Source organism: Anas acuta, chromosome Z, assembly GCF_963932015.1.
Source record: "Anas acuta chromosome Z, bAnaAcu1.1, whole genome shotgun sequence".
Lineage (NCBI taxonomy): Eukaryota > Metazoa > Chordata > Aves > Anseriformes > Anatidae > Anas > Anas acuta.
This window is the reverse complement of record NC_089017.1, coordinates 78,062,637-78,073,704: the sequence shown is the minus strand read 5'-3', so window position 1 is coordinate 78,073,704 and position 11,068 is coordinate 78,062,637. Positions and strand designations below refer to the sequence as shown.

Below are 11,068 nucleotides of genomic sequence, written 5' to 3'. Positions count from 1 at the left end.
GGGTGAGGCGGGGCCGCGCGTCACTTCCGCCCGGCCGGGGCCGCGCGGCCGCCTCAGCGGAGGGGCAGGCGGGGCGGAGCCCGACCGAGGGGCCGAGGAGCGGCACGCACCGCAGCTGCGCCGCCCGCACCGGCCCTGCCGCCTCCTCCTCCTCCTCTCCTCTCCTCTCCTCTCCTCTCCTCTCTTCTCTCTCTCTCCTCTCTCTCTCCGCCGGGGCCCGCGGCCGGGGGAGGGGCCCGCAGGTGAGCGGCCTGGGGGGGGGCGGTGACGTCACGCGGCGGGCGGCCATGGCGGGGGGGGGGGGCATAGGAGAAGGCCCTGGGGGTGCTGGTGGGTGAGGAGCTCACCAGGAGCCAGCAATGTGAGCTGCAGCCCAGAAAGCCACCCGCACCCTGGGCTGCACCAACAGCAGTGGGCAGCAGGGTGAGGGAGGGGATTGTCCCCCCATGCTCTGCTCTGTGAGGCCCCACCTGGAGCCTGCGCTCAGCTCTGGGCCCCCAGCACAAGGAGGACAGGGAAGTGTAAGAACAGGCGCAGAGGAGGCCACAGGGGTGGTTTGGAGCAGCTCTCCTACAAAGACAGGCTGCAGGGTTGGGGGTGTGCAGCCTGGAGACGAGAAGGCTCTGGGGTGACCTTCTTGCAGTATCTAAAGGGGGCTTATAACATAGGTAGCAACTTCTGCTTGGGCAGACAGGGGGAACGGCTGTAACCTAAAAGTGGGGAGATTTAGATTAGGGACTAGGAGGAAGTTTTTTACTGAGAGGAGGGTGAGGCACAGGAACAGGTTGCCTGGAAAAGTTTTGGATGCCCCATCCCTGGCAGTGCCCACCGCACACAGCTGTAAGCACCTGTGTTCTTCCTTCTAGCAGGCATTTGCACAGCATTTGGTGCTGCGCAGGACTCGGTCATAGAGACATGTAGAGACTTTGAGACTTTGGCTTGCTCTAAAGGAAGAGGTGAGGATGTGCAGCACAGGACTATTTCAGGGGAGTCGTTTTGGCCAGCTATTCCTGAAAGTTGAGCTGTCACTGAGCCAGGAAAGGAAAGACTGAGGGGTTGTGTCTAGATAGAGGCCATTCGGAATTTTCTTGATATTGACTTGGATGCTTTGCATGTATTTAGTGACCTGAAGTAACTGCTATCTCACCTAATACATCTGTGGATTGTGTTTAGTGTACAACTCAAATCTAGTCTCCTGGTTTTCAAGCAAGTCACATAGAAGATATCAGCTGCTCTGTTTTTTGATTTTGGTTTGAGGACTTAAGTCTTTACAGTGCAGTAAATGTTAAATACTGAGCCAAATTAGCATTACGTGAAGCAAAACTGGTGGTTGTCCTGTCCCAGATACACACAGGCTTCAGGCATTTCTTGGTGCCTTTAAGCCAGAACCCTTTCTGAATTTAGAAATCCAGTTTTTCACCACTGATCAAAACCAGAAGATCTTGCCTATTACCTCGTGCTCCGGTACATGTTGCTGCCTGGGCAGAAAGGAACATTTTCCTTCCTGGCGTCCAGCTCCATCTCTCTACTGATGTGGATTCCTGTCCTGCATTTGTTTTTCTAACCTGTCTACACTGCATGGGTTACAATGCCTTACTGTGTAATCTGCTGAAGGGCTCTGCCTCCTGGAGCTGCTTTGTTTTGGGCAACACACAAGCTCTCAGTATTGGATCTGCTTTATAGTGCCTGAAGCACTGTAAAATGACCTGAGGCAGTGTGCAGAGAATGGGCAGTGCTCAGCTGTCTGGGTATGGCTTTGCTCCTGATGCTCCTTTGCAGCTGATGCTGGCTGGGCCTTGCCCTTTGTGTGCCTCTGGACCAGGTGTGCAGGTAGAACGACTCTGTTCTCAGCTGCAGATGTGGCACAGTGAAGCTTTCTTGCCTTGGCTGCATTTGTAGGTGGTGGTAGTTATGGTTCAGCACTGCTGTATTTTTTTAAATACTTGTGATTAATACCACTGTTCAGGCTGTAGGAAAAAGAGATCCCTTCTATCCCTTCTTTGTCCTCCTTCAGTAGATGCCTGGTGTTCTCAGTGTCTTTGCCTGCAGACTGCAGCACTGTTCACAGTGCAGATCAGCCTGGTCTGTGAAACTTCATAGCCTTAAAGCTGCTGCTCTTGAGCGGGGAGTGAGTTGAGAGCAAAGCTGGCCCGCGTACAGGTCCCTCATGGGTGAACATACTGCGGTGATGGTAGTCCAAAGGTAGAGAAGAAAGAGTTTCTTTGGTGCTTGTGGCAGCTCCCAGGCCTCCCTGTCTGCTTTTCCTCCTCTCCCTAAATCGTATTTTTTAGTCCTGTAAAGCCAAGGACAGTGTCATGCCGGAGATAACACCTGGTTCATCTGAGCCGAGCAAATAAAGACAAACGAGAAATTGTTTCTCAGAGCCTTTTCAGCTTTCCAGAGAAGCCTGGATGGAGGGGAGTTGTCCTTAAAGAGGAGGAAATGTGCTGTGGTTGGTGAAACAGAGGAAAGCGTTTGTTTAACTAGACATGCAAAAGCTGGAAAGGCAGGCAGCTGTGTAGCAGCACTGGTCACAGAGCATCCTGGACCTCTACCAAATTACAAATACTTCCTGCTGGGATTTGTGGCTCTTCAGTCTCCTTGGGATCCTTTTGTCCTGCAGCCTGAGGTTGCTGAGATTCAGGGTCTGCTGGTCCTATTGCTCCAGGTCGTTCTGTAACCACCGGGGAGGATTTATTCACTTTCCTTTGTGTTACACTTCTCTTAGAGGAAGTGTGCAGAAATAAAAACTGCGCAATTCCAAAGATTGCCTGTCCTTATTTATTTTTTTTTTGTTTACCTGAAAATGTCCAGTTTTACTCCTAAACATGCATTTGTAGTGCAAGGTAGATGAAATCACCTATTACCTGTATTTCTGTTCCTTACAAACAAGTTTAATTTCATACCCTTCTGTTATATCTCCATCTGTAGAGATGATGGGAACTGTGAAACATTACTTAATTGATTCTTCTTACAGTGCATATTTCATGCATTCATGCATGATAGGTTGTGTGTTGCCAAATTAGAGGATTCTTGATGCACTAAAAACTGGACCCTCAGCATTTCTGGAAGGCAAAGAGTACAATTTGTTACTACTTTCAAAGTACACGGGACCCAATTAAAGGCTGAGGCAAATGCTTCTCAACTGCCTCTGATTCTTGTCAGCAGAAGTTTTGGTTTTTTTTTTGGTGTTTACATAAACGCCAGTTCTTTGTGAATCTGTATGCTTTTGACCAGGAGAGGGGTCTGAGCCCAGTGCACCGTATGGTGAAACGTTTCTTAAGCTATGGCCTGCAAAGTGTGCATTGTGCACCTTGCCTTGGGAGCTGCCTCTTGCTGCTCTTCCCCAGCTGCCAGGCTGGGCAGCGGGCTTGTCGTCAGATTTTGTCAGCCAACGGTTTTAGTCTTCGTTCTTTTCTGTTAGTTTGCCATCTCTTCTGCCTTGGATTTGGATCTCTTGGCCTACTCCATCACTGATTCCCCTCATTTGATAGAGCCCAGTGCCAGCCCGTGTGCAGCAAAATCTGCACACTTGAGCAGGTCCTTTCTTTATCCGGATTGCCTCTACGGGATTTCATAAATCTGAATCAGAAAATGATACATGCTGTCACATGCTAACATCTGTAGTAGCCTCCTGACAGGCTGACTGATGATGTTTCTGCATCAAAGTTGCATTGGAGCTGCTGTAGGAAGTCCGCAGGTCTTTCTCATTCTGTAGCTGCCTGGTTACACAAATGTAAGCCCATCGGTTGTGACCTTTTGCATCTTGCACATCTTCTTGACCTTTGCCAACATTTTCTTTACAGTAGTATGCGTCTCAAGAGTAGTAGTCCCCTGTCTGCCCTGCCTTGTGTTGATTTTTGCCTAGCAGAAGAGGAGAACACAGAGCTTCAAGCTGCTCAGGGCCCACATGCTTCTCCATCCTCAGACAGCCTTTGTGATCGTGTGCTGCTGCTTCATGCCTAGGATGCCTGGAGATGGGCTTCATGTTTCTGAGGTGATGCCTTTTCTGCTGATCCTTCCAAGCTAATGGTATGCAGTACACTATATAATGTAGAATGCTGCACAATGCGCTGATTCGGAGGTAAATGGTTGATATATATCCAGGTGAACAAAATTGCAAAGTAATTAACATCCATGTTACCAAACGCTACCAGTTTTCCTCTGAATGAGTGTGTGCATTTCACAGGTACTGTCTCCAGCCTCCACATAGCTTCTGAGCAAAGTCATTGTGTTAAGTGAACCACTTGTGGAGATGCCTCAAATACAAACATTATTTCCAGGCAGACTTTACTTTTCTTTACTAATAGAATGTGTCTATCAGAAACTGTTTATGCACAGTATTCACATGACTGCTCATACGCAAATGCAGCACATGGTTTGTTCACGACTTGTGTGATAGGTGAAGTAAACATGTAAATTTGAGGACAAAATTTCTGTACTAGTAGACTCATATGTGACCCTTTTTCAAAAGAATAATTCTGTGTGATCTTTTATTGTATCTGCCCTACAGTTGTGCCACATGACACTTTGGTATTGATTTTGAAAAACAAATGTTACCACAAGTATTGTATGTAGATGGACATACATCCCTTCCCGCCAAGCAACCTTTCCTTTCCCCAGATTTTGCACTTTGTTGATTTCTTATGAGAAAAAGTAGAGGTGACACCTTATTAGTCTTACGGTGAGTACTAAGATTTTATTTATGTTTGTTTGCTGGAAATTTCTGAAAAAACACCCCTGGGTTTGTCTAGTTGTCTTGCATAGTGCATCATTTTATACAAAAAGAGCTGGATTAAATGAGACTGGCATTAAAGTTCAGACTTCAGGAGTTTATCTAATACCATAGACAATTTAACAAAACTTTTAGTGGATTCTTCACAATTAGTTTTTGTTGTTTCTGTTTTTATTGTTGTAATGTAACTAGGATCTGATGTTTTACTATGGAGTATGTTTTAGTTCGGACAGAAATTAACAGAGGTAAAATGACCTGCATTATTCAGTTTGCAGTGGGGCTGCCGGTGACAAGTCTGATGCTTAGGTAGCTGTTGCACTAGGCCACCTCCGTGACAGAATCAGTTTTGTTTTTTGTTTTTTTTTTCCCCTTGTGCTCTTTGCAAGATTGCTAGTTCTGATACAGTAAAAGTAAAAGTACAGCACTGGTGAGTTAAGATCAAGTTATTGTTCATCTGTATTTTAGCCATCATCCTTCCTTTTTAAACCCAGTCTCGCTGTGGTCTAAGTAGAACCTCATCCATTTTTAATATTATAGTTTCTTCTGCTTTGTTTTATAGGATCATGGATTTTCCAGGACACTTTGAGCAAATCTTTCAGCAGCTCAACTACCAGAGGCTTCATGGCCAACTTTGCGACTGTGTCATTGTGGTGGGAAACAGGCATTTCAAAGCCCATCGCTCTGTTTTGGCAGCGTGTAGCACGCACTTCCGAGCTCTCTTTACTGTAGCAGAAGGAGATCAAACCATGAATATGATTCAGCTGGATAGTGAAGTGGTGACAGCAGAAGCTTTTGCTGCTCTCCTAGACATGATGTACACTTCCACACTAATGCTTGGAGAGAGCAATGTTATGGATGTCTTGCTGGCTGCATCTCACTTACATTTGAACTCCGTTGTTAAAGCATGCAAACACTACCTTACTACCAGAACACTGCCAATGTCTCCACCGACTGATAGAGTTCAAGAGCAGAATGCACGTATGCAGAGGTCTTTCATGCTTCAGCAGCTTGGGCTGAGTATTGTGAGCTCTGCCTTAAATTCCAGTCAGAACTCGGAGGAGCAACCGAACGCAATGAGCTCCACGATGAGAAGTAACATAGAGCAGCGCACTACTTTTCCGATTCGCCGTCTCCACAAGCGTAAGCAGTCTTCAGAAGATCGGGCCAGGCAGCGAATGAGGCCTGCCATAGATGAGTCTGTTTCTGACGTGACTCCGGAGAGCGGGCAGTTAGTCGTGCATTCACGGGAGGATTTCTTCTCAGCAGATTCACTGAAGATTGTGGACAACTCAAAGGCTGATGCCATCACTGATAACCAGGAGGACGGTACTATTATGTTTGATCAGTCTTTCAGTGCTCAGGAAGATACTCAAGTGCCCAGCCAGTCTGACAACAGTGGAGGAAACATTCCACAGATGTCCATGGCATCCCAGGCAACACAAGTGGAAACCAGCTTCGACCAGGAGGCTGCATCTGAGAAGAACAACTTCCCATGTGACAATCCAGAGGTCACTTTAAACGAGAAGGAGCACATGCGGGTGGTGGTTAAATCTGAGCCCTTGAGCTCCCCAGAGCCTCAGGATGAAGTGAGCGATGTCACGTCCCAAGCAGAAGGCAGCGAGTCTGTTGAAGTGGAAGGAGGAGTTGTCAGTGCAGAGAAGATAGAGCTAAGTCCTGAGAGCAGTGATCGTAGCTTTTCTGATCCTCAGTCCAGTACTGATAGGGTGGGAGATATCCATATCATGGAGGTGTCAAATAACCTGGAACACAAGTCATCTTTCAGTATCTCAAATTTCCTGAATAAAAGCAGAGGTGGCAGCTATGGTGCTAGTCAAAATAATGATGACAACATTCCAAATACAACAAGTGACTGCAGAATGGACAGCGAAGCCTCTTACCTGATGAGTCCAGAATCAGGGCCTGCTAGTGGTCATTCATCTGCCACGGTCTCTCACGTTGAAAATCCTTTCAGTGAGCCTGCAGACTCTCATTTCGTTAGACCAATGCAGGATGTGATGGGTCTTCCCTGTGTGCAGACTTCGGGGTATCGGGCTGCAGAGCAGTTTGGCATGGACTTTCCACGGTTGGGCTTGGGCCTCCATTCCCTTTCAAGAGCAATGATAGGCTCTGCAAGAGGGGGAGCCAGCAGCTTTCCTGGCTACCGCCGCATAGCCCCCAAAATGCCTGTTGTGACCTCTGTCAGGAGCTCCCAGCTGCAGGATAACTCATCCGGTTCCCAGCTGATCATAAATGGGACCACTTCTTTCGATAATGGGCATTCTTCACAACCTGGTCCACCGCAGCTGACAAGGGCATCTGCAGATGTTCTTTCAAAATGTAAGAAAGCCTTATCCGAGCACAACGTCTTGGTTGTAGAAGGTGCACGCAAATACGCATGCAAGATCTGCTGCAAGACTTTTTTGACCTTAACAGACTGTAAGAAACACATCCGTGTGCACACAGGAGAAAAGCCTTACGCCTGTCTGAAGTGTGGCAAACGATTCAGCCAGTCCAGCCACCTGTACAAACATTCCAAAACGACCTGCCTGAGGTGGCAGAGCAGCAACCTACCTAGCACTTTGCTTTAACCGTTTCCACCCTCCCGCCTGAATGAGAGTGCCAGTACAAACTCTTAACTCTCTGAAGCACTGCAGGAACATTAACACTATTTTGCTCAAGCGAAGAAGCTGCTCTCGTAGATCCGTGAACACTTGTGTGTGGTTGTGCCGCACGCAAAAGTCTTGGTTCTTTAAATTGGGGATAATACCATACCTACCTCACAGGGGTGTTGTGAGGCTTAAACAAGTGTTAGTGAAAAACTTTGTGGTCCGCAGAAGTCTGCACTACACAGTCCGTAGATGTGTGAAACATTACTGTTACGTACATGCAAGCCTGGGGCCTACGGGGATACAGCCCCTAAAGCTACGTTCCTTTGCGTGGCAGAGGGGTCAGGATTGAGTGAGAGTGATCTCATGAATTAACGCGTTTCAAGATTGAAAAACTGAAGTGCAAATTTCCCTTTTTTTTTTTTTTCTTTTTTCTCTGAAGTATTTTGTAAAAGTGAAAGCATTTAAATAACCTGCAAAAATCGAGTTGCTCATTATGTGTGAACAGTAACGCAAAGAGCTGTTTACTGCAGATTGCATATCTTTAGAAGAAAAACAACTTTGGATGCACCTGTCTGACATAAAATGCTTTAAAATATGCTAATTATGAAATAGTTTTAGGGTTCTGAATGTATGTTTGCCTGTTTTGTAGTAAAGAACACTGTGTAATGAAGGTGCTTAAATTAAATCCAAGGCAATTAACTTTTGGACTACCAGTTGTATATATACTTGGAATACAGCAAGATCTGGATGTTTCACTGATTTTTTTTTTTTTTTTTCTGTAGAAGAAACTTGTATTAAGTGGTAAGTGAAGTACTGTTTCTTGTTTGTGCTATTCTTAGCAGTATCTTAAGCAATTTGTATTTCCTATCTTAAAATTCCATATACACGGAAGTCTGAAAAGAGCTTGTCTTTGTCTGTTTTGTTATTTTGAATGAGAGAGAGATAATTTGTGATGGCATTTTTTTAATGTTTAAGGTAGTCTCTTGCTGTTCCCAGACATGCCGATAGTCGGTCTGATCCATTTTACTGCATAAGCATGTTGCTCTTTTCTGGTACTCTTCAGGCTTTAATTTTCTACTCTGTACACTTACTTTCCCTTGCAATTATGGATTGTTTCTTACATCAGAGGAGTCAGGAATGATCCTTGTTTGCCATATTTATTTACATTTGTATGTAAAGTGTAGTAAACAAATCCAATCCTTTTGTTTAAAGTAGTGTCATAAATGTACCTTTCTACATAAAGTAAAAAAAATAGCATAAATTTAATTAAAAAGTAGCACTGCACACTTTGTAAAGCAGAAATTCAGTGATCTTTGTTCTTTGAGAGAACAGCGTACATCTTGTTTAATTTCTTCCTCTTTGATGCCATTTGTTATCTAAGAGTATTGGCAGCGTCTTTTGTTTTCTTTGTTAAAGATGCATGTGAACTACCAGCTTTCAGAACACTGGGTTTCTACATTTTGGAGCACTTCTGCTGATAAATGTTGTTCTACCATATCGAAGCTGGGTCAGGGCTTCAGCACATCCATACTACTCTGGAGAGACAGATGATTGATGTTTCCTGGCATTTAAGTCACAGAGCGACTGCTTTCTGTTAATGCAAAAATGATTTGCAAAGGTTTTTTTTTGTTTGTTTTTTGTTTTGTTTTGTTCTATATAACCAAGATACCCTGTGTGATGATACTCAGCAGTTTTAAGGAGTTTGTGTTCCTAGTAGTTACTCTTAAACATCTTGGTCTTGTGTTTTGCTAAACAGAAAACAAAATCCTAATACACAGTCCCATAGGTCATTTATCAAGATGAACTGTGAACATGGTTGAAGATTACAAACCAAACATTCATTGTCAGACCAAAGGAAACATAAAAAGCTTTCTGCACCTGGCTTTATGTGAAACAGTACTCAGCTAATGAAGAAATGTCTAGTTACACCTCTCTGTGCTGAAAAGAAAATTGCCAAATGTCTGTCAATGTGTCACTTGCAACTTGAGCATCCAAGGTAAACAGGAACATGGAAACATGAGTGATTGGATTGATTCCTTTAACAAGTTAAAAGTTCTTTATTTAATGGTCATATTTGTAGCTCTTGATTTTTGAAGAATTAAAACAGTATGACATTTTTAAAAAGCTTTAGGACATGCCACTTTTTTTTTTTTTTAACAACCATTTTGATATTGGGGGACTGAAGGCATTGAGGGATACTAAATAATCTCACTAAAACATTAATAAAATACAATATTTTGTACTTCAGTATATTCTTGTTGGTGTCTTGCCTTATCGGTAGCATTCTGGCTGATTGTTTCATCTTTCTTGCATTTCTACCACTCTGTTAAAAACTAGATTTTTTTTTTTTTTAATGTACATTTTCTGTGTGTTTCCTACAACGCATCTGAAAATCCTACAGCATGTAGGAATAAAGCAGCTATGTGAGTACGGAGATTAATTAAAAGCTAATGTGATCAGGTAAACGCATTAAACTGTACTTTTTTTAATCTGTTCTTTTATAATAAATTTTCATGTTGTTGTGAAATAGCAGACCTTGTGTGGGAGGACTCCTCTCCTTTCTTAAAGAAAAATAATTAAACTTGCAGCATCCTTGTAAGAAGAAACTTTGATTTTCTATTTTCATTGACATCTAGTGTTTTTGGAGGAGCATGCTGCAAATCCAGGAACTTGTGGCTGACTTGTTGCCTTCCTAGTCTTCCAGTATGACACAGTATCTTACAATGACAGGTCCACTTAGCTGTCCCTTACTGTAAAATGAGAAGTAGCTCATCTCAAAACCTGATAAAATTGCCAAAGAGCTTTATCACCCCAACTTGTGTTCAAAACTAAACTTTACAGACCCTATGGTGAGATCTCATGTGAAGACGTCAGTGAATTAGAGTTTTGAAACATCTGAAAATAATTTTTTGTGCTGCTGTGTTTGACTTGATTTACTTTTTATTGTGTATTTGCCAGCAATAGAATTAATTGACTAAGCAGGTAATTTTTATGTGTTTGCAGTTTGAGCTCTGTGTCGCACTTTGCAGTGCAAAATTGAAATGTGGGCACACAGGCATGTCTGCCAGGTGAGGCAAAGTGCATAGCACTGCTCGTGGCAGGCCTCCATGATGCTGGGGTTTTACCACTTTTGAGACGCCATACAGTATATAACCAACAAGAAGCAGGGCAGTATTTGAGCCAATAAAGCCTTGAAGGATTTTGTCCTATTTTGGGGTCAGATGTGATCCACAGGCTGCCCAAGTAAGTGGTTGGGTCACCATCCCTGACGGTAGTCAGAAGATACGTAGATGTGGTGCTAGGTAAACAGTTGTACATGATGATTTTACCAGTCTTTTCCAACCTGAATAATTTTATGAATCTATGATCAACACTTTGAACTATTCTGAGCTGGCAGAGTGTGACTGCACTCGAGCATGGAGCCACTGTAGCTACATGGTGCGTTGCCTTCTGGCTACCTGTGTGCTCCAGAGGTAAACTAGGATGTCCCCTGCAAATCGTTTTCAATGCCCTACTGCTGGCTGAACCACTTGCAGGGATTCTTGCTTCTGCCACAGCATTGCTGGGAAACGGTCCATTGCCTGGATCTCCCTCCCCAAATGGAGGCTGGCCAAAGGATGTCTGGAAAGCCTTTGGATTCTGGAAGCATTCCTGCTTTTGTACAGAGATTATTCACGTTTTTCCGCTGGATGAGCTCCCTCTTGGAATCCCCTCTTGGCAAGGG

The 11,068-nt window shown here is 44.3% G+C and overlaps 1 protein-coding gene across 3 annotated transcripts; it reads left to right on the top strand.

Moving 5' to 3' along the window:
- The first annotated feature begins 18 nt into the window (after window positions 1–18).
- ZBTB5 (zinc finger and BTB domain containing 5) lies at window positions 19–9,591 on the top strand. Of its 3 annotated transcripts, XR_011091014.1 has the most exons (3): window positions 532–4,684; window positions 5,295–8,145; window positions 8,761–9,591. XR_011091014.1 is itself a non-coding variant. In XM_068665892.1 (2 exons), exon 2 carries the CDS (start codon window positions 5,299–5,301, stop codon window positions 7,321–7,323), a length of 2,025 nt encoding a protein of 674 aa, XP_068521993.1. In that variant the 5' UTR covers window positions 19–242; window positions 5,295–5,298; the 3' UTR covers window positions 7,324–9,591. The 3 variants fall into 3 exon arrangements, 2 of the variants coding, with proteins under 2 accessions (XP_068521993.1, XP_068521992.1); XM_068665892.1 differs by lacking the exon at window positions 532–4,684 and adding an exon at window positions 19–242 and having other exon boundaries at window positions 5,295–9,591; XM_068665891.1 differs by having other exon boundaries at window positions 5,295–9,591.
- The last annotated feature ends 1,477 nt before the right edge of the window (window positions 9,592–11,068 follow it).